Source organism: Mirounga leonina, unplaced genomic scaffold (assembly GCF_011800145.1).
Source record: "Mirounga leonina isolate KUSES-001 unplaced genomic scaffold, KU_Mleo_1.0 Mir_154, whole genome shotgun sequence".
Taxonomy (NCBI): domain Eukaryota; kingdom Metazoa; phylum Chordata; class Mammalia; order Carnivora; family Phocidae; genus Mirounga; species Mirounga leonina.
Genome location: NW_023270389.1, coordinates 45,708,689 through 45,733,073, shown reverse-complemented (window position 1 = coordinate 45,733,073; position 24,385 = coordinate 45,708,689). Strand labels below are relative to the sequence as shown.

Here is a 24,385-nt window from a genome sequence, read left to right as displayed (position 1 = left end):
TATCCACCTAGAGGCCCAGGTGACTCTATTTGCAATAAGAAATGGTGCAATAAGAAATGAAGAAGTCACATTGCTTCATAAGCCTTTATGATATGACATATGACATCTGAATAAAATATAACTTATTTATGACAATTCCAAAATATAAGAATTCAATACTCTTTTGAAAGGAAACGCAAAAAAACACAAAATGTTGGCAAGATCAATTCACAGACTAAGCCCTATGTATAGAACATGAATGTATAATATATATGTATATACTTGTATAAAATATATTTCCTTTAACCTACTTGAAATAAAGAGAGCTCCTGTTCTTAGTTGGCTGATGGAACTCACTGAAAAGGGTCTTGAGAAGATCGGCATGATGTCTGATCTCTGCCATTTAATCTTTGGTTCTGGATAACCCTGAACATAGCAAGGTAATGTCACATTTGAGCCAATTTCCACAGAAACATCAGCAGGTTCTTGTATGAAAACTGGAGGTGCTAGAAGATATTTAAAGCAAACAAACAAAAAAAGGTCATTGGGATAGTATATAGGCACATTAAAATATAAACGTCATTATTAAACTGTCAGCAGATTGAATCTGAATCAAGGTATTGTTCACATAATATTGTAAGTTTACCCTTTAAGTATTCCTGGCTGCCACTGAAATAGCAGGTATTTCTTTTTTGCTTTATAAATGAATAGAGGCACAAAGTAGTTCAACTACTTCCTTAAAGTGATAAATGATGAAGAGAATGGAATTTAAGAGTGGGAATTTACATCAAGATTACTTCAAATAAAGAGAAGCTTTCATTTTAGAAATTTGTTTTAAATTTTAGTTTATGTCATACTGCTCAAATCTTTGAACTTTCTTATAAATAAGTTTGCCTTGTAATGAAATATTTTTTACACTTTCCAAAACTTAACTCCTTTTGGTCAAATTTTTAAAGAACTTAATTTATACCAGAGCTCATTTTTTTTTTTAAAGATTTTATTTATTCATTTGACAGAGAGAGACACAGCGAGAGAGGGAACACAAGCAGGGGGAGTGGGAGAGGGAGAAGCAGGCTTCTGGTAGAGCAGGGAGCCCGATGCGGGGCTGGATCCCAGGACCCTGGGATCATGACCCAAGCCGAAGGCAGACGCCTAACCGACTGAGCCACCCAGGCACCCCTATACCAGAGCTCATTCTTTAATGAATCACTGTATAACCAGCTAACAGTAATTAATCTTAAATTATATCCTTGTTCTAGATCACATTCTTGCTTCTCAATACCTTTCACCTTTTTTTGTTACATTTTTGAGTTAAAGAAATATGAGCTTGAGAATCAATAATAAAATTAAGTAACAGAATATAGTATCTGATAAAAAGAGAATAATGAGACCTTAATATTTTAGAGTTAAAATCTGATTCAGAAATTACAAAATTATAGATCAAAAGGCTACAGTTATCTACATAATTTAGATAAACACAGAAGCCAGGAGGAAGAATTAGAAATATGTCATAGGCACAACTTGGAAAACATGGGAAGGCAACATAGGAGAAAACTGTCAGCAAGACCTAATAGATGAGGCTATCAATATGTCTATCCCCCAGAACTTAAAAGTAATGAGGTATGAGATATAAGACAAGGAGAAATAGATAGGATGCTATTGGAGGTGATTCATGAAACCTGCTCATGTAGGATTCTTTTTTTTTTTTTAATTTTATTTATTTATTTGAGAGAGAAAGAAAGACAGAAAGAGCATGTATGGGAGTGAGGGGAGGAGCAGAGGGAGAGGGACAAACAGACTCAGGCTGAGTGCGGGGCTTGATCTCACAATCCCGAGATCATGACCTGAGCCAAAACCAAGAGTTGGTCGCTTAGCCAATTGAGCTACCCAGGTGCCCCCTGCTTATATAGGATTCTAAGAGGAGGAGCCAAGAGAGGGCTCCTTGATAATGTCAAGGTTAAGTCTTGCTTAGAAATTCAACTATCACTTACAAAGACAAGGACTGTTGTTAAGTGCTTTCCATTAATTTTCTCATTTAATCTTCACAATATCCTTATGGGGTAAGTACTATCATTACTCCAATTTTATAGATGAAGAAACTGAGACAAGATAGTCAATTTGCTAAGTGTCACATGGAATTGAAGGGTGAAGGTAGGATTGAAAACTAGATTGATCCTGATAACAATTCTTTGTCATTTTATCAGCCTCCCCTTTTCTATAGGTTCTTACAACTGCTCAAAGTCAAGTTGTTTAGCAGGCTAATAAAAATAGGTGCAGAGATCACTTCTTTCCTTCTCATTGGGAATCCTGGGACTCGGATGTACAGTTGTCTCCCGAGCAGCCTTAGTGCTTTATTAGCCTGGGCTAAAGGACATCCTCTAACTTTGCAGCCTCATCTCCCATTATTCCCCTACAGAAATCTTATTTTCTGGACAATTCGAACTCTTCATTCTTCTCCAAACAAGGATTGACCATTTTCATATCAGTATCCGCATGTTATTGCCATCCCTTTCAAACGCAATGTTGGCTGCTGATCTCTGGCTATTGAAATACTGACAATTCTTTAATCCAGTTCAAAAGGTCCCTCCTCAATGCCATCTCTCATCCTCCCAGATAGACATGATTTCTTCCCTATGTGAGGTTTCAGAGAACTCACTCTTTATCACTCTCATGGCAATGGCCCACATGCTGCCTTTTATTAGACTAATGTTTGATTTTCCTTAGAGAGTTCATGTTTGCAACCATATTTTATCTTTTTTGGCAACTAACATAGTACTTTGTGCATTATTCAAGGCGGCTAGATATCTGTGAATGATTGAATCAATATTATAACATTTCAACAATAATCTAGTGTGTGCATTTGTATATGTGTGTAAGTGTATGGTGATGATAACAACCTTGATCCCACACATTTGAACTTGCACTTTTGAAGAAAACATGGCAATTTCAGAAGCCCTATTATTTGTTTATTGAACCTAAATAAAATTAAATTAAATTAAACCCACAATTGAGTAACATGTTTTTAAAAAGAAGTAGTGAGGCCGTGTTTAGATTTCTCTTAATCCACCTCTATGGGAATTTGGCTTATAAAAATAATAGGCAAAATAAGTATATTTAGAAAATAATTTATAAAGCAGCTCATTGTTTGCCTATCTTAGGTGTAAAGGACTAGTTACTTTTCTCTAGAGTGATTAGTAATCATTTATTCCAGAGCCAGTTGCTTTTCTGAAAAATAGACGTTAAGTATAAAAGTCTCAGGATGTATTAGGTGCAGAGTGTGGGCAGATGGATGTGAAAATGGGGCAGAAAATAAATTCCAGAAAAACAAAAAGATATGCAGAAGCCTGGGATTGACCAAGTATTTGGGAAGAACCCAAGCTTACTGACACAACAGAACATAGCCATCAGTGAAAATGGAGAAAATTAGAATTTTCAGAAGTAAGAAAGCCAAGAACAAACTGGACTAAAAAAGGATAAGCAGAGTTCAGATTGTGCCCATAAAACTCAATTAAGACAGAAGAAGTCATCTGTGGTGAAGAAGCTTTGGGAACAGCGTCAGGCACAAGACAAGCAGAAGGTTAGGGAATATACATACTTGTACCAGAAAACAAGGCAAATGAGAGTACCAGGCACTAGGTAAGCAGCCAAGACAGCATCAATGACAAGCAAACCTCAAAAATGAAGCAACTCCTAACTCAGGCCAAGACACCTTTTAAATACTTCCTACTCCTGAGTGTGGCCAATTCGGACTCCAAGTGAATTACATTGGGTGGATGGTAAACAGATTAAAGGGACCAGGGAAGGGGCAGCAGTGATTGTAGTACAAAACACGGGACTTGTACAGGGGAGGCTGTGTTGCTTAGAGACATTACAGTCCATTTGGTGGTTTTGAATGGCAGTTCCATTATTTCTTAGTCTGTAAAATTGGAAAATTATTTTGCCTCCCCCAGTCTAAATCTCTCCATGAACAAAAGGAGGTGATAATATTTCCTATCTCACATTGTTAAAAGAGGTAGTCTTCATTAATCATTTAGGCATGTAGTAATCATCCAAATATTAACTATCATTGGTTATAAATATTGTTGAGTTAATTTATTAAATCTTAGCTCCGAAATTTAATATATCTATTATTAATTTCAATTTCAGTTTGTGCATACAGTCTGTCAGGATTATGATGGACTCACTGGGATCCCCTAAATATTTGTGTGCAAATCCTTTAAGAACTGCAGAATTAACACAGGGTATGGCTTTGTTGTCACCGACAGATATTTTCACTCTGAAAATAGAAAAGTTACAAACTTTTCTGCTCTAAAAGCTATTCCATAAAATTATTCTAGTTCCTTTAGTGATAATTAAATATATATCCACTAAGGCAACTCTTGCATTATATTAGTCAAACGGAGATTTTCTTTCCTAAAATGGCTGAACACACTGTTTTGGTCTACCAAAGCACAAAACACAAAACCACAGTCTAAGACTCAAATCCTGAGTGGTGTGGAATACTGCAAATAAAATCGCTGCCAGGCCAACTTTTTGTTTGATGTAGCCAATCTTCTTCTCTTCCAAATGACTTCACAATTCACTACCTCTTTTTAAAAAAGGATGAAAAGCACTGGTAACTTTCCCTGCTGACCTGAAATGTCTATAACTCAGAGCCACGATAATGAGAAACAGGAAAGAGGAGACTCACTACAAGAAGCTGTAACTCCACAATAATATTGAACAGCTTTTTTATCATTGTTTTTTTGATCTAGTATTGATGTAAGGTAATAGGCCCACAAAAACGATCTGAACTCCCAACAGCTACATGATAGGGATAAAGGCATGTTTTTCTTTTTCAGTCATAAGCTACTTAAATTTATGCCCAATAGTTTTGGAATGCAAATGATTAATTTTATGCACTACTACTAAAAGTAGTACTTGAATTATCTCAGGCCCTTTTTTTAAAAAAAAATCAACTTGAAACAGTGACTTTCATATTAAAAGCCCAATGCTTAATCTTAAATACTACGCCATTATTGTATGTGTGTTTCTATATTATTTTTCAGGACTCCAAGAATCAAAATGACAATTCAATTTGTGAAGTTCATGTATTTGATACGTGTGCCATTCGTGAGGCAGATGGGAGAGCAGCAACCACTGACATGCTGAACACATGTGGGTAGGTAATGATGTCTCATTTCATCTTTACAACTAACTTAACAGGTAGGTACTATTAAGTCAGGCAGAAAACCCAGTCTCTCTCCAAAGCCCATTCTCTTAACCACTGTGTAAATTCTGAGGAAAATTTTCGGGTTTTTGTTTGTTTGTTGGCTTTTAATCTTAATAGTGACAACTACAACCATCACTGCAACTGTGATTTCCATGGGCTTTTGGCAGTTACACTCTGTATCTGCTAGGATATATAACCGTTTTATGTGGACAGACAAGGTCTAACCAAACTTTGTGAGCTAAGGTAATCAGAATTCTAACGGTGAATAAGGAGATTGTTAAGGCATAACAGACGCATGCACGGCACTAATGTTAGTATTAAGTTATTTGGCAACTTAATGATCAAGGTTACAGTAAGGAAACAATTGAGTTTATGTTAATGGCTCCATCAGAATTATGACCAGGATAAAAGCTGAGAGAGCCATTGTTTTAGAAAAGGTCACAGAGAGTGAAGATCTTGAATAGGAGTGAAGATAAAACAAAATTCAGTTCAAGGAATGAAGGATTAAATACAAAACTTTTGTTAGGATGTTTCCTATTCCAATGCAAGTCACTCCAGGACAGAGAGCCCTAAACTTTACATGGTTTTTCACTAGTCAAAAGAGATAACCTGGAAAATCCAGAAGCTAAAAAGATTATCAAGAAGGCAGTAAATAAGCAAAGGAATGTGTACACTGAGATTTTCTTACAGTCTTGGAGAGGGGTGAGGGTGTCATTCCATTTTTGCTGGGAAAAATTACTCAGACTAATTCATTCTTCCTCTAGAGCTAGACAACTCTAGAAGAATGTTGGGTAAATATAAAATATCTGGGCAGGGAAGAGGGAGAAGCAGAGCTAGAAAATGTTGGGAATTTGAAACACTGTACTTGTATATTTCTTAGAAACAAGAATTATGTATCAAGTGATCCTTTTCATTTGGGCCCTACTTTTCTAAAAGGTTTCCTTGTGTTTTAACTCTGCTGGTAGATTCAGATATCCTCCACCCAGAGATTCCAATCTTATTTCCAAGGCACTTCTCTTAATAACCCCAGAGTTTAGTCATGGTCAAACACATTTTGCTCTGCCCTAGCCAGATTCTACTGTGGTCTTTGTGGCCATTTCCAGCTTTGTCGATTCTACCCCAAGGGCATAATCACCAAGAACGCACAGTGTTCAGACAGCCCAAGGGCAAGGGGATCATAAAAAGATCCTAAGAGGAAAAAAATTAGTTTATATGAAATAAAATATTAAGCTTACAGGGCAATTATATTCATTTAAAGAATTAAGATAGAGCTAAAATGTTTTATATTACTTTATTCTAAAAAAAATGCATTTTCTTATAGTTCTTAACTTTTGTTTAAAAAAAACAGCTGAGGCATGAAAATCATCATACATAAATGAAAATGCAATTTAACAAAATGTCATATTTTATAAGTTTAACTGATGTAAATGTTTGAATTATCTGTTAAAATTAAGCTGCCAGGTTCCTTTTCATACAAAACAAGCTCTGTTTTATATCATGTGTTACCACACTATGTAGAAAAAAAATTTTTTTTTTTTTTTTAAGAAACAGGAGATGGAGAGACAAAGAAGGAGGGAGAACCAAACTTCTTGAGTAATCTGACGATAGTTGCTATGCACATGCTGTATCCTTCATGATGTGATTGACATTGATTTGTAACTAGTACTTTATTTTATACACTGAGGAGTCATTGCTAGTAAATTTTTTTTTTTTTAAAGCAAAAGCACAATCTGCTACCTTTTCAACATCTCCAAATTATGGTCTAGGGCCAAAGTCTAATTTCTGGCCTCCAGATGTTAATACTTAGGAATTTTGTGTCATCCAACTCCCGTTAGGAAAATGTTTGGCAATAGATGATATACCAGTGAAGCCTATAGTCTCTGACGTCAGATAACCTGTGTTCAAATATCCAGGCTCGGCCCCTCCATAGATCTGTGATCCTGGTCAAGTTACTTAGATTTGCTACACCTCCATTTCATTATTTATCTAGTGGAGATCATTATAATATCTTCCTCTTAGGATTGCTCTGAGAGTTTAATGAGATAATGCACATACAAGGTTTTATCATAGTGCATGGCACATAGAAAGCACTTGGTAAATACTTATTACCGTTATTATATTAATAATCTGAAACGCTAACTCTAATTTGTCCATTCTGACAGATATTTCCACTCAGTTGTTTCAAAGTTCTTAGCATGGAAAAAAAACGAACGTGTCTATCAGAGCTGGGATGCTTACAGCCAACATCCAGAGTTATCTTGCCAGCAGCTCTTCCAGCATCATTGACAGCTACACACATATAATCACCAGCATCCAGGTCTTGAGTTTCTTGAATCTTCAAAAGCCCCAAGAGAGGGTCAATAAGGAGGAATGTTGAGGGCCTCAGCTCAAGATCCCCTACGTCAAAACAAAGAGAGAACATTAACTAAAGTATTTACATAGTTTACTCCGGTACTGGTTTGATTTCTAAACTGCTGAAGAAAACGGACTGTGAAGTTCTTAAAATACAACATAGACACTTAAACAATGTTTATGCAAAGAAAGAATGAAGTGTTTCTTGGCACTAAGCTGATTTATTAGTCTGTATAAATCTATGGGCTGACCGAGAGCCAAAAATCTGGCCCCAAATATTTTCTACTGTATGTACCTAAATAAGAATGAACTCTTCAAGAAAGACATGTATCATATGACCTCACTGATATGAGGAATTCTTAATCGCAGGAAACAAACTGAGGGTTGCTGGAGTGGGGGTGGGGTGGGAGGGGATGGGGTGACTGGGTGATAGACACTGGGGAGGGTATGTGCTCTGGTAAGCGCTGTGAATTGTGCAAGACTGTTGAATCTCAGATCTGTACCTCTGAAACAAATAATGCAATATATGTTAAGAAAAAAAAAAAAGAAGAAGAAGAAGGTAGCGGGAGGGGAAGAATGAAGCGGGGGAAATCGGAGGGGTAGATGAACCATGAGAGATGATGGACTCTGAAAAACAAACAGGGTTCTAGAGGGGAGGGGGGTGGGAGGATGGGTTGGCCTGGTGGTGGGTATTGAGGAGGGCACGTTCTGCATGGAGCACTGGGTGTTATGCACGAACAATGAATCATGGAACACTACATCTAAAACTAATGATGTAATGTATGGGGATTAACATAAGAATAAAAAAAAATGTTAGTGAAAGAAAAAAAAAAAAAGAATGAACTCTTCAAAGATGCGCCAGGGGGCTGGGAAAGGATGGTAGCTGCCACCTTGGCTGTGTTAGGTAAGATGGGAATGGGAAGATGAAGGTTGAAGAAAGGTTTCTACCATCTTTGTGGCAGGATGAATTCCAGTTATCCAGGAAGTGCTTTAGGAGACTATGGTGTTCTTAGTTCGGTCAATGACCAGTGTTTTGGTTTGCTGAATGCTATCAGTTAGATGGTATCTTGGGAGAGGTACAGGCTACCTGCGAGGCTTCTGAGGATGTCTAGCAAAGAAGCAACTGCAGCTATCTGGAGAGGATGCGGAAGAGCTTGTTGGTAGCAGGGGAAAAATGGATGAGAAATTTCTTGACAATGGCCAGAGAGAAGTGTTTTGTATCAATCTCTCAGGATACCTTTACTAATCTGTATTATTCATCCAAGTTCTTTAAGTTGAGTTATGAGTTTCTGGAAGAGGCAGGTAGGAAATAAATGGGTGGAGGATGAAACCATGCACTGAGTTTGACCTCATTGTGAGGCTAGAATGACGCTAGAAAAATTAGTGTCTGAGTTACCTGTGTATGCTGTGTGTTCCCGCAGCACCTCAAATCTCCTGGGAACCATTTCTTTCTGAAGGCAGGCAATGCCTCAACTAATCTGTAAGTTAAGCAGTTAGTCTCTCCTTATGTTTCTCCTCCTTCAGGGTGACACCTCTCTTAAGAATGAAATTAACCATGATGGCCAATTTCATAAAAAAAATACCCAGTACTGGATGTTTAATAGTTGGTGTCCATAGCTTTTTTGTTTTTGTTAAAGGGTAATATTGAACTTTTTGTGGGGGTCCTAAAATCTTCCTGGAAGTTTGAAGGCCATTGCTCTAAGGGGTTCATAGCATGCCCAGATGTCAAGTCTTAAAAAACTGCTCTCCAAAATGTCACGTACTAGCCTAGCCATGTGCCCTGAAGACCACAGTAGTAATTCTCTTAGCTTCTAACAAAAAAAAAAAAAAAGAGAGAGAGAGAAAACTCCGGAACTAGTAATTCTCTAGTATACTATAAAAATCACCAATCAACAGACTCAGGGCAACAAACAGACAATTCTCTTTTCGTTTTTATAATTTTGGGAGCAGAAGGGGTCAAAGGAGCCATAAATTTGAAAACAAAACAAAAAAATTACATTAGCAACCGTCAGTGCCAAAAATAAAGTATTTTTCAGTATTCCAATATTTAAAACCCAAATCATCCTTTTAAGCTTGCTACTACATACCAAGTGAGAATAAGAGAAACAACCAAAGCTGTGTCTATGTGCCTCTGGGAAATTTTCATAAATAAAAGCAGATGATGTTGACATAAACTTTCCTCCCACTAAGGGAGAATGCGATGTGACCTAGCTGTTCATCAAGTATTAGAATGTTTGGACTAAAATGCATTTAGAATTTTGGAATTTACTTCTCTCCTATTTCTTTTGTGTATGTCAAAGGACACAAGAGGATAAAATCAAAACCTTTTAGCTAGTAGCTTTTATCAAAATAAAAATGTTTAAAGAAGAGCAGCAATGAAACAAAATATAAATTGGAAAACATTGGTTTAGTCAAGTTTGCATTCTGAACACATTTTGATAATCTCTCCTTTCTTCATTTCGACTAAAAAATTAGTCACCAAATTATTTAGAAACCATAGAGAAATATAGAATTTTTTTTTTTTAAAGATTTTATTTATTTATTTGAGAGAGAGAGAATGAGAGACAGAGAGCATGAGAGGGAGGAGGGTCAGAGGGAGAAGCAGACTCCCCGCTGAGCCGGGAGCCCGATGCGGGACTCGATCCCAGGACTCCAGGATCATGACCTGAGCCGAAGGCAGTCGCTTAACCAACTGAGCCACCCAGGCGCCCCGAGAAATATAGAATTTTGAGATGGAAGTGGAATAGGGATTGCTTAGTTTTAATATTAGATAAGATTAAAAGAATGGTATAAATAGTAAAATATACAAACTTCCCTGACAATCTATGCTAGGATTTAACATCATTACCACTGAAGAGGGTTCTCTTTATGCTGTAGTTTAAATTCAATTCTGGTCTCTGTGGATGTAAGATGAACAGAGAGGTCATTATCCCTGGCATGAGATCCTTTCAAATAGCTGATGGTAATTAGTGGTTCTCAAAAATGTTTGTCTCGAGACCCTTTTATACTTTTAGAAATTACTGGGGACTTTAATGAGGTTTTGTTTATATGAACTATATTTATTTGTATTTAGCATTTTAGAAATGAAACTGAAAAAATTTTAAATGTATGCATTTATTTTATAATAACAAACTCATAATATTTTAACATAATGAACATATTTTATGAGGAAATAATTATATTTCCAAAAACAAGAGAAATTTAGTGAGAAGAGTGGCGTTTCACATTTTTGCAAATTTCTAGAATGTCTAGCTTAATAGAAGACAGCTGAGTGCTCATCTTTGCTTCCGCATTATGTAGTCTCCAAAAACTCCACTATATACCCATGAGACAATGAATGTGATAAAGACAAATAATATCTTGGTATAATTAGGAAAATAATTTTGATCTGGATTCCCTGAAAAGAATTATGAAGAACCCCCAGGGATTCCTGACTACACTTTAAGAAATACCAATCTAAATTTAAAAATCCAATTTATTTTACCAGAAATATCCTCTATGCAACATTTTAATAGTGTCCCCGATTCTTTTTTGAACCCACTGTATGTTGCTTATTTCTAAAAATGAAAAATCCAAAATTTTGATGGGTATTTGTACTTATGGAATTCCTTTTCTCTGATGATCTGAATGGAATACAATTTATTAATGGATAGTGGTTGCCTGGGGTTTGGAGCAAAGGAAATGAGGAAGTGTTGTTTAAATTGCACAAGATAAGTCCTAGAGATCTGCTGTGCAACAAAGTGCCCATAGTTAACAATACTGTATTGTACACTTAAACATTTTTTTTTTAAGATTTTGTTTATTTATTTGACAGAGAGAGAATGAGAGACAGAGAAAGCACATGAGAGGGGGGATGGTCAGAGGGAGAAGCAGACTCCCCGCCGAGCAGGGAGCCCGACGTGGGACTCAATCCAGGGACTCCAGGATCATGACCCGAGCCGAAGGCAGCTGCCCAACCAACTGAGCCACCCAGGCACCCTTAAACATTTGTTAAGAAGATAGATTCCAGGGCGCCTGGGTGGCTCAGTTGGTTAAGTGGCTGCCTTCAACTCGGGTCATGATCCTGGGGTCCTGGGATCGAGTCCCACGTCGGGCTCCCTGCTCGGCGGGGAGTCTGCTTCTCCCTCTCCCTCTGCCTGCCTCTGCCCCTGCTTGTGCTTGTGCTCTCTGGCTCTGTGTCAAATAAAAATAAATAAAATCTTAAAAAAAAAAAAAAAAGAAGATAGATTCCATGTGTTCTTACAATCAATCAATCAATCAATCAATCACCATCTACTTCATTTAATCAGAATTGTCAAAAAAAAAGGGTATGAGGAAAAAGTTATTCTTCTGGTTAAGGTGAGGTCTCTTCTTTACCCCTTGGTTTCCATAGGTAGAATTTTCATAACCTTCCTATTGTCTCATCCCTAACAGAGGTGTAAAGGAAAAACCAGCTGCCTCCTCCCCCTTTCTTTCTGGAGCCAATCTGCATGTAGAAGAGATTATCCTCTAGTTCTGTTCTTGATGATCCAGACTCTGCATATGCAATAAATTGCTTGCCTGGGATAGGTAGGGCAGTAGGTTGGCCTGATTGTGGGGTTTATGACTGCTCTGCATATTGTTGATGAACATTGGAGCATGTCCTCCAATATGGTCTGTCGGTGTTTAATGCCCACATTCTAGCTCTGTGGCTTCATAACTTGGACAGAGAAATGGGATATTATTTACTGGGTCTGTTGAACCCCAACATCTATGTTTGAGAGAACTAATAGGTAGTCAATTCTAGAATCTTCCATATGATGGCTACATGGCTCCCTAACTCCTCCTTACCTTCCAAGCCATTTATGAGACCCAGGCTAACATGAAGACTACATTTAATTCAGAAAAGTAGCCTCAATTTTAAAAATAAAAGACTTTCTGTGTGACTCTGCTATCTATGCGCAGAGAAGTCAGCAGGTTATATTACTTTTTTTAATTTTTATTTTTAACATAAACTACTGACTTTTAAAAAAGAGAAATACTGCTTCTAAAACACATTTTTTCTGGATTTATTTATGATGTGAGTTTGACATTGATTATTTCATTTGTAATTCAAAGATTTAAGTATTTTAAACAAGTAAAATTAGTGTATGTTACCTGAAATAAACCTAATTAAGAAGCAAATCCAGAAATGCTTTTCTTATCACAGAAAACATGAAGACTCAAAATCATTTAACATGGAAAACCATGAAAATGGCATTATTTCCTAGTTTTCCTGTTTTTGATTTGTATTATTTAAAAGTGTTTGTTTTCTACATAAAGCCTTTCTTTTTCACCTCATGTTCCCCAAGAGTTTGAACCCGAGGTGAATTCATAATTTTGTGATTATGACATCAACCCGTTGCTATGGGGATGTCTGTGATTTAACAAACAGAATCATAACAATAGTTCTTTGTACTGTTTAGCATTTTTCATCTGAAGATTAAAAAGTATTTTGCAAACAGCATCTCAATAATCCTAGCAACCTCCCTTTTAGAGTGTTTGCGGGAATTTTTCTTGCTCATAGATTGGAAGAACTGAGACAGAAACAGAAGCGGGATGTTTTACACAGATACCTACTGTCACCATCTGAGCCTGGACCAGGACCCAAGTGTATTCTCACTAAGACAAACAGCACAGTAATTACTGTTATTTTATTATAGAATCACAAAGGTGTAATCTTTATGTTACAAATGCAAGCAGACAATTTCCACGCTTGATAAAAGCATCTACCATGTGCGATGAAGCCAACCACACAACACATTTGTCTTTCATTTACCTGTAAGTTTGAATGTGATGTCTTTTTTGAGGACTTTGTACAAAGTGTCCTTGAGAATCTAGAAAACTTTCTAATAGTGACAGCCATTATCTCTAAGAAAAGTGAACCGAAATCAGGAAAGTCATCTTAAACATTAACAGCGTATTCTTGGACCATTTTCTACAGGAAACAATCCTAAACTAACAAAGAGAATGTTCAGCTGGATTAGCAAAGGCAAACTTTTCCTGCTTTGATTTTCATGGTCCTATAATCCACACCAGATGTCAAATCCTGAAATTTAGAGTTCAGAATTTTGAACTATTGTCTCTAGTGAGATCATAAACACATTTTATGGGGCTGCTAAGTCACACATCAAAACAAAATTTTAACAAATCATCGTTTTAAAAGAGAAAACAAAACTAAGTGAACCAGACATGAACATACTTAAGAAATGTACCTTTGAACCATTTAACTTGAGGTGGAGGAATACCAGAGGTTTTACATTCCATAACTGTTGTATCCCCAAGAGCAACCAAGAGCTCACTCTGAACTACGATCAACTTTGGGGCTTCTGAAAAAAACAAACAAGCAAATGGTTAATGTCTGGCCCAATGCGACATGCACCTTGTTTATAATTACACTAAATGAACCAGTTTAACAAAATCCACTAGTGTTTATGTGCTTGTAGCTATTTCAATGTTTATAAACAGAAAGAGACTCTTCTAATGCACGTGTACATGGATGTGTGTGATGAGAAGATTATTTATCAAGGTCAAATATATATATATATATTAGGCAAAAATAATTCTGATAAAAGAGTCAAAAATTTAGGATATTAACAGAAAGGTCCTTATAAAAAAGATATATAAAGAAAGAAAAATCTTAGAAATCTGAACACATCTTATAGAAATAACAAGTAATATAAAGGAACAGAGAGAAGACTGATAGTAATAAAAATATCAAAAGAGCTATGATGGTAAGACTGATTTGGCTAGATTAAGACTTGAGGATAATGTAATTACAGGTTAATTTGTTGTAACATTTTCTGCATGATTTTAAGGATATTCATGTTTAACTACAGAGAGAGTTGAAGTCTAAGACTAAAAGTTTTATCTATAAAAAGTAGAGTCTCCATTCCCTTTTTCCCTTTGATGCTAAATACAAACATTCTCTAAGTTTCTTTCCTCCCTTGCTTAATGCTTTCATTCACTCATAAATACATTTTTCTCTGAACTGGGCATGTTAGGACTTTCTAATTTTAATTGAGGTAGTTTTAAACAAAGCTAAGAGTTAACTTCTCAAAGATCATGTTAATCCTCTGCTAGAAAAGCTCTGGTGATTTTATTTCATGATTCTCTAGTTTGGCTTTCAAAAATCATAAACTGGTGCAGAGCTTTCTTTTTTAACTTATCCTCCATAACGTTTCCTTTCCTATCACAAGGTACGAAGCTATGCTGGTAGTCCAAAACAACCCCTACTCTCTCCTATCTTCCTGCTTTTGCAAAAACCTGAAATGCCCTTTGCCCTAGTTCTTTGAATCCTACTCATTCCTCCAGACTGATAAATCCTGTCTCCTCTGAGAAATCTTTACAAATTCCCCAGTCAGAATTAATCTTCCTCTCTGCCAACCCTCACTGTAGTACTTGTCTGTCTGCTGTCTTACATTTCTTTATGTATAGCCACTCCCATTACACAAGTTCTCAAAAAGTAAGGACTTCATAACATACATTATTTATTTTATATTCCACAATCTTTAGTATTTTTAGATACTCTGGGTGATTAATAAGGTAAATAAGTGGGTCAACTATTTTGGCTTGTGAATGAACCAAAATTCATTTTACAATTCAGAATCTCTTTCTACCCCCCTTTCTGCATTCCCACTGCCTATTTCCTCTCCAATCTTCCAAACTTACTCGCCATGTGCTTTCATTTCTGTCAATGAGACCATTTCTTTCCAGGCTTTCAAAGTCAATATTTATGACACTTTTGCTACCTCCCTCATATGTACATACCAACTACAATTCTCAATTTTTATTTTAGCTTTCTTCCTCTCTTCCACTTCCAGTTTCACTACCTTACCATGAATGGCAGGGTGGATCGTTAGCCATTAATTATTCACAATTTACAAACTAACATTGAGCATGTAATGTCCTTGTCCTTTATTTGTTTAAAAAAAAAATTAAAAGAAATATTCTATTATATTGGAATATATGGAATACATTATATTAGATTACAATCCTGTTTTAGAATCTATTATAATCATTATGTTATGGAATATTATAGAATGATTATCATGAAATGCATCTTCAATAAATGTTTACGTTTAGAGGTGAAAAACTAAAGATGAAAAGTGAAAATAATATGTAGATAGGATAAATGACAGAAATGTTACAAACATTTAATCATAATAGAAATATTATAAAGTTTTGAATATAAGTGAAAAATATAAAATGGAAGTTGAGGTAAACTAGAAAGGATATAGAATTTATTAATATGTAAGCAAAATATTGCAAACAACAGAAAAACCATGGAAGGATAGAACTCTGTGGACCATCTGGGACTCTACCACAATCTGTAAGCCTCCTGGAGTTTTGTTGACTAATGAAGCTATCTACTCCCTGAACTTTTAACTTAAATTAGTTACAGTATTTCCTTTAATCAATGTGTGAAATGAATAATAAATTATAAGACTGGGTAAACTCATTCCTAATATTAATTTTCAGAAAAGTACTTTTATTTATTTATTTATTTATTTTTTTAGAAAAGTACTTTTAAATTGCTTGATATGATACTCATCCTATTTTCACTGCCTTTTAAACTGATTATACTTGCCAATGTATCTGAGGGTAGAAGTCTGTTTGTCTGTTCCAGCTGAATTACTTGCCAGGCAACCATAGATCCCTGCATCTTTGGGAACTGCATTTTTGATAATTAAGGTACCTTCTGAGGTCATCCTATACCTAGGGATGAAAAGAAAAATTGAAAATACCCCAATAATAGTATGAAGAAACTATAGGATCTTCCTTACAAATATCTTCAAATATCTTAGACATATTTTTGGTGCTGACTGTAGAAATTATTAATGTTGTCATTTTATAAACAGAAATGTAGTAGTAGCAGTAGTAATAATAGTAATAGTAGTAGTAGTAGTAATAATAATAGTAATAGTAGTAGTAGTAATAATAGATCCCATGTATCCAGTACTTGCTCTGTGCCAAGGACTGCTCCAGAAATTTTACATAATATTTTAAATACTCATAACAACCCAATGAGTTACATATTATTATCATCTCCGTTGTACGGATGAGCAAAGGGATTATGTAACTTGCCCAAAGGCAGTTAGTAAATGGAAGAAGTGGAATTTGCAACCAGGCAATCACACTTTGTGTGAATTGTTATGCTAAAAGTTCCACCAAATGCAAACCTGAGAGATGGCAATACCTCCTGTCACGCAGAAAGTCAGTGGTGAGTCTAGGAATAGAATCTGGCCCTAAGCCCTTGTCCTCCTCAAAACCCAGAGCAATGGAAGTTCAATAGCTGGAAACTTCCTTGTTTGTGTTCCACATGTTCATTACACTCTTTGCGCATGAGAGGATTCACTGTCTTTTGAAGTCATCCAGCAGATAAAATACATCTCAATCTAGTACGGCAAAAGTGAATAGGAATTGCAAAGAAATGTCTGCACACATTTTAATTAGAGCTACTGTTCTGTCCTTTGCCTCTTCTCTCTCCTGTTAAATCCCAGGACCATATTTTTAATAGATTCATGAAAACTACACATTACCCCACAGAAAGTTTACTATCCTCATTTCAATTATTCAAGATAAACCAAGTGTTATGGTGTCATGTTTGCGATGCCAAGTATTGTGAAGCTCTTAGGCCCAGCTATTAAATGCAAGATTGAAGAACATCAAACTCTGTCAATTCATCATTTATTATTTTATGGCCATTTCCTGGCCTATTTAGAAAATCTAAAGCTGTAGATTTTGGTCAAAGCTCCCTTAACCTTAGGGATTTAGTCACATTAGTTTTGTCCAACTTTTGATTGGTTTTTCATCAACACTTCACTCAGTAAAAACAAAGAACATGATACAAACCCAGTACCTGTGTGAACCCATGATAAACATATCATTAATGGTCCAGGTGATCTTTGGTTTGGGATAACCTGTTGCAGAACACCTGATGGAGACCTCATATCCTCCTGTGAATGACTGATTCTTGGGCATCACAGTGACTTTGGGTGGTTCTGCAAATAGAAAGAAACATATATAGTGAAGCGGCAACTTACCTTGATGTTAGGAGCTTTCTGTGTTAGCAGATTTGTAGGCTTCTCACCACACCATTATTTTATTTTATTTTATTTATTTTATTATTATTTTATTTTATTTTATACTTCCGAGAATTCATTTATAAAAACAACCAAGTTGCAGTAGGGCTCAGGAGATTTCTTCCCCAAAGCTGACAGGAGTTGCAGACTCTGCTCCCCTGTTCCCTATGGCCCAGGCTGCACAAGACTGGGAGTCTTGGTCCCTCCAGAGCCCCTCTTTTCCCTGAGAGCCCGATGCATGCTGTGGCCAGGACCCAGGAGCCTGCCTCTACCCTGCAGGTTCAGGGTGGAGGGCCTTACTTCTGGCCATTTACCCCGATACCTTGCAGCTCAGACCAGCCCTGTCAGACCATCTGAGCCCCAGGCCTACTCCTACTTCCAGAACTTGGATGCATGAGAGTGGATGAGGCCCTGCCCTCAGGGCTTGGGAAGGGTCTGGCTAACTCTCCTCTGGGGGACATCAGGGGACTGGATCTGAGGCCAGTGCCAGGAGGGGCCTGAATGAAAGCCAGGGGAGCTACAGGAGCAAGACACAGTGATATTTGGCAGCTGGGGCAGGGGAATGGGGGAAGGGGTTTCCTCTGTCCATTCTCTAGCCAGGTCCTGCCTCCCAGCCATCCAGCCCCACAGTCCTGCTCTGCCCCATGGCCTTGGTTACAAGACTGGCCTTGCAGTAACTCCATTCTCCTGGAGTGTCTTGGACATGTGGAAGAAGGTGGTCCTCACAGCCTGGGGACATCAGTCATAGTGATTTTGAGACTATTTTTGTGTATGGTGTAAGAAGATGGTCCGGTTTCATTCTTCTGCATGTGGCTGTCCAATTTTCCCAACACTATTTGTTGAAGAGACTGCCTTTTTCCATTGGATATTCTTTCCTGCTTTGTCAAAGACTAGTTGACCATGGAGTTGAGGGTCCATCTTGGGGTTCTCTATTCTGTTCCATTGATCAATGTGTCTGTTTTTGTGCCAGTACCATACTGTCTTGATGATGACAGCTTTGTAACAGAGCTTGAAGTCTGGAATTGTGATGCCACCAACTTTGGTTTTCTTTGGATCCAAAGAAATTTTAAAGCAGGGGAAATAACTCCTCTTTGAGAGTAAAATGAATTTGATCCTAATGTCATGTTTCTGTGCTCCACTGGTTACCAGGTAACCCCTTCCTATTTTGCTCCCACCAACTGACCAGTGGCTTCTGTCTGCTAAGCTGGGACTCCAGTATAAAACTGTTTTCCAGAAAAGTCTATAGATAGGGCCTTTTGAGTCTTTCTATACAGTGAACACAGGTTTGGAGCCTCAACTTGTCCTGACTGCTGCCTGCTTTGTTTGAACTGCTCTTTCTTTTCTTTTCTTTTTAGTTTGTTCTTTCTTTCTTTCTTTCTTTCTTTCTTTCTTTCTTTCTTTCTTTCTTTCTTTCTTTCTTGCTTGCTTGCTTGCTTTCTCTTGCTCAAATTACATCTTTCTTTCTTTCATTCTCTTTCTCTTTCTTTCTTTCTTTCTTTCTTTCTTTCTTTCTTTCTTTCTTTCTTTTTCTTCTTTCTTTCTTTCCTTCCTTCCTTCCTTCCTTCCTTCCTTCCTTCCTCCCTCCCTCCCTCCCTCCCTTCCTTCTCTTTCTTTCTTTCTTTCTTTCTTTCTTTCTTTCTTTCTTTCTTTCCTTTCTTTCTTGTGACTTGTAACAATAGACACTTAAAACTGTTGATGGAATACAGTTCATTCCTAAACTGTAACTTGGCTCTAAGAATTTTTATCCTGGCACCACTCAAGGTCTTGCTATATTGATCATTTGTCTCAGCCCATGGATTCACAGAACTTAACAGGAAATATCAATTATTCAAAGTTCCTATTGCATGCATTCCACTTCTATGGTAAAAAAATAGACTTTTGAAAATGAAATATTAAATCAGGAAGTTATTGTCAAAAAGGATACAAAAATTCCCTGGGATAACTGGAATGTTGATATATCTGGTCTTATCAATTCCACATTTTACATCTAGATCACTACAGAGTAAGTATTAATCTTCAAAGAAAGTACTATCAAAGAAATAATTTTCTTAGTGTAAATATTCCCCACTCAAAAAGATAAATGAAAATAAATTCACTTTCACAGTGTTTGAAATAGATGTTATAAGTATTAACAAAAATAAATAAATTTAATAATGTGGTTCTTGCACAATTATGATGTTCCAGGCTCAGTGCTAACCTGTAGGGATACAATGATGAGCCAAACAGACATAGTGTCAACTTTCCATCTAACTGGGTTTTTAATATAAATGAAATCCAGGGCGCCTGGGTGGCTCAGTCGTTAAGCGTCTGCCTTCGGCTCAGGTCATGATCTCAGGGTCCTGGAATCGAGTCCCGCATCGGGTTCCCTGCTGGGCGGGAAGCCTGCTTCTCCCTCTGCCTCTCTCTCTCTCTGTCTCTAATGAATAAATAAATAAAATCTTTAAAAAATATATATATATAAATGAAATCCAGAAATTCAGTTAGTTAGATCTGTATATATTTATGATATATCTTTACTATGTTAGTCTCCAAATTGTGGCTTAATTTCACTAAGAAAAATTAGTCTGAGGAATCCTGATATATTTGAAGGAGATACAAGTGGTACTACTGGACCGGGCAGCTAAACAACTGAACAAAACTAATTAATGCCTAATTGCTAGCAGCTTAACGATCACCTCCCCTTTTTTCCTGTTTACATTGTGTTTTTCAAATTATGATTGTCTTTGAAGTTAATGTTTAAAGGGTTTTTCCTGCCTGTGGACTTGGTTGATAGTTTCACTATTCAATGGATTCTTCTTGGTGAACACAGGGGTACAGAAATGCAGGGGGTCAAGGGCAGACTGGCCATGGCCAACAGTTCAAATTGTGATTGCATCTGGAGTCCATCAATTCTGAAATGCCAGAGGACTACATATGCTGTGGGAGTGGTGCAGATAATCTTCAGGGGATGAGGAAAAAAGGAACACTTTTTCTCTTTGGAATTTATTGAATACCCACATTTATTCAGTCCCACTTTCTGAAAATAAAATGTTTCTTATGTGTAGCTCATTTTAACCCAGCATTGCTGCAAAGATTCAGTAGCTCTTGGGATTTTTGTCTAAACATGGTGCTTTCCAATGAAGTCTGACAGAATTGGCCTGGCATCTTGCCCAGCAAGAATTCCACTGGTAGGCTCTGTAGTTTATGTATCAATGTAAAAATAAATGGCAGTTACTCTAACCAGGATGCAGAGAGCTAAGAGGTCATTTCTCTAATAAAGCCTGGATATAGGGTGCTGCTCAGGGTCATGAAATCAGTCTGTGTACATACACACAGATGGGATGACATCATCTCACAGAAGGTGAGAAATTTACCATTGTTCTGGAAAGAATATTTCCACTGACAATAAGAAAATCAGAAAGGACATGAACAAATATGGAAGCAAAATTAGATTTCTGCCAAATAACAGTTGAATAAAGATGGTCAGAATGATTCGGGCTTCACTTGATTTGGTTAAATAAGGATGCAGTTGACCTCACTATAATTTTCTCAAGGGTTAGAATTTTCAATTTCCTAGAAAAAAGCTCCTTTTGTTTTGATAAAGTCGTTTTAATGGAGCAAGAACAAGTTTAAAAACCTTAGTTCAACTCCATCAAAGTCTAGAGTCAAATTTTAGGATTTGGGGAGAAGTAATCCATTCTTAGTTGGTTTTTAATCTCATTTTACCACCACGACCCATCACCATTATTATCACCACCACCATCATCAACCATCATCATAATCATAAATAACAAGTTGCTTTTCATTAGCCAAAGCAATGGAAACATGGCACTCCATTAGTGTTAAGGCATTAATTAATTCTCTATATTTTAATCATAAGAAAAGCAAAATATGTGAGTTTTTATAATTTCTCTCGAGTTACATATAGATTATGATACTAAAAATAAAAAATAAACACTACTTTAAAATTTAGGTGTCTTAACACATTATGAATGGTAAGGCTGGCAAAATGAATTTTAAGTGGCCATGAAAACAGCCATTGCTCTGTCTGCAAAGACTATAGAAGATAAAATCTTGCCTAACTCTTGCAAATCTTGCAAATGTCATCTTCATACTCAAAGGCATATTTCCTATTGGTAGTCAGCTGGGTCTGATTTGTTGCTATTATGCCTCTAGTAGGACAGTCTCAAAAAGACCTAAAGGACTTTCTCTTCAAGATGATTTAATTATTATCAATAAATTAATCAGATAATGGTAATGCTTTGAATTACCTAAGCAACAATTTAAAATATTTTTCGCCACTGCTATATTTACAGTACTTGGGCAAATTTGTGTTTTCATCCTTTCTCATAACAAACATTTATTGAGTACCTAAGATTTTCAGATACTTTATAACCACAAAGAACTCAAAGAATGTTGTATACAAAACCAAACTATGTACAATTAGGGACTAAATCTCTTTCTGGTAGTTAGTTCTTAAAATAGGAAGGTAGGTAAAATTATTGAGTGCCTGATATATGCTAGGTATCTAACTCTAGACCTACCATTTATTTCCCACAAAAAACTCTACGAAATGTCACTGCCATTTTACAGAGAAAGCACTTAATAAGCCTTAAAATAGTTAAATAATCGATGGTGTCTGGTCTATACCTTAATAGGGATGATAACTCACAGGATTATTGCAGATTAGCTATATATGTATTATCTAGGCATTTACAAATGAAACTTGATCACAATTCTCATACTTGCATATTTAAATTACACATCCTACTAATAAATAATACTAAATATATCTTATTTGATTCTTCTGAAATTTGAGATGTTTCTAGATACTCAAAATTTATCAGAAATTTCAATAAAAATAGATAAATTTAGTTTTTCCACATATGACTGATTAAAAAAAAACCATGCTAATACCTATGTCACCTGGCACTTGTTAAAAAGTAGTTGTGATGATGTAATGAGCATATGGTTATGATAATATCAATTTCACACTTAGTGAAGTAATTCTGGTCATTAGGGACTTAACTTCATCAATCATCTTGAAAAATATTTCCTTTTTTACTGCAATACTCTCCCTGGTGACATGAACTAATTAGTGACAGACATCCACCCTTTCCTGACACCATAGAAAACAAATTAATACTTCTTATGTTCATACAGACATAACATGGCAAAGAAAAGGAAACCTTGTCTGGCCCTTTGATTTCCATGTGGCAGCATGAAATTGCAGAGAAAATGTCAGTTATACATGGAATATGCTAAAATATTTAACCAGGACATTCATATTCATCTTCAGCTTTAAAAGTCCTCCTCATAAAGGAGCAGCTAATAAAATCAATAGATTTGTGTCTTGTCCCCTGATAAACAGGAAGGTAGTATGTTTTAAACAAAACTTTAAACTCATACTGTGTAATAAATATCACCCCACTTATCCTAACTTCTACTCCTAAGCCTGGCTAGTACAAGAATTTGGAAATTTATCAGCCACTGTCAACTTAAAATTGATATATTGCTTTAGCCTGTTTCAAAAAATTTTGCCAAACTCACCCATGATATAATCTTTAAATAGGGTTAACTAAGCAATACTTAAAAAAAAAAACTCCATAAATTTTTCATAAGATAATTCTCAGACTGTTATAAAACATGGTTTTAAATGTAAGCAGTAATATGCTGGCAGGTGCTACAACTGGAAAAGAAAGTATTTATATAATGAAATCTAAAATTGTTGGGGCATCTGGGTGGCTCAGTTGGTTAAGCATCCAACTCTTGATCTTGGCTCAGGTCAGGATCTCAGGGTCCTGGGATCAAGCCCCACGTCCAGCTCAACGCGGAGCATGGAGCCTGCTTAGAATTCTCTCTCTTCCTCTCCTTTTGCCCCTCTCTCGCCCTGTTCACTCTTGCTCTCTCTCTCTCTCAAAAATAAATAAATAAAATTGTTGATGTGACCCAAATAAGCCATTGAAGTTAACACGGAAACATGAAACATAAGGTTAGTGACCCAAATCTTCCCTGTAGTGTTATTATTACTTTGAGGTCCATTTAGCAATTAAGGAACAAACACCTATTGGGTGCAATTGTGTTTTTCCCTTTGTGCAAGGCACTATGGATAAAAAGGAGGAGTCAAGAAGTACCTCAGTAATAATACTGGGGAAAAACTAGACACATAGAGTTGATGGTGATTAAGTGCAAAACTGCGTGGCATAAAAAAAAAAAAAAAGTTCTACAGAAACCAGAACAAAGAGACCAACCAATATTCAGAAAGGTGATTTAGTCTATGCCTAGATCACCCTGAACATGCCTGATCTCATCTGATCTCGGAAGCTAAGTAGGCTCAGGCCTCATTAGTACTTGGATGGGAGAAAGAAGGTGGTTTATGAGAGGAAATTCATATCACAGGTAGGATTTAGATAGGAAACATCAAAGTCAAAACAGCTCTGTGAGCTAGGTCATAGAACCAGAATGAGAATGATATAATTTGAAAGTAGTTGGGATGCTTCTATGACTCAAGCAATGGGAAGTGGAATCAGGCGAACCATGGAAATAGGGAAGTAATGGAGCAGAGGCTTGGGCCAAAGCAGTAGAAAACAGGAATCCACTGAAAGTATAATAGACGTGGAGCCTGGCAGAGGAAACAGTCAGTGGCCACCAGAAAAATCAGTTCTGGAGACTGAAGATGAGACAAGAGTAGTACCTACCCATCCTTTTGAGAAATTCAATACCAAGAAAATTCAAAACTCATACACAGACTCTAAAAATTATCTGCCTGATACTGCTCTGA

At 36.5% G+C, this 24,385-nt stretch overlaps 1 protein-coding gene across 2 annotated transcripts in view; it reads right to left on the bottom strand.

The window, feature by feature from the left end:
- The window catches only part of HMCN1 (hemicentin 1), a 482,021-nt gene that overhangs the window by 228,904 nt on the left and 228,732 nt on the right, over window positions 1-24,385 (bottom strand). For both annotated transcript variants that reach the window (XM_035010675.1, XM_035010676.1), the window contains exons 12-16: window positions 17,403-17,544; window positions 16,131-16,258; window positions 13,756-13,869; window positions 7,430-7,588; window positions 291-485 (exon numbers count right to left, since the gene is read on the bottom strand). In XM_035010675.1, coding sequence (XP_034866566.1) covers window positions 291-485; window positions 7,430-7,588; window positions 13,756-13,869; window positions 16,131-16,258; window positions 17,403-17,544 — 738 coding nt within the window. The remainder of the gene's footprint in view (window positions 1-290; window positions 486-7,429; window positions 7,589-13,755; window positions 13,870-16,130; window positions 16,259-17,402; window positions 17,545-24,385) is intronic.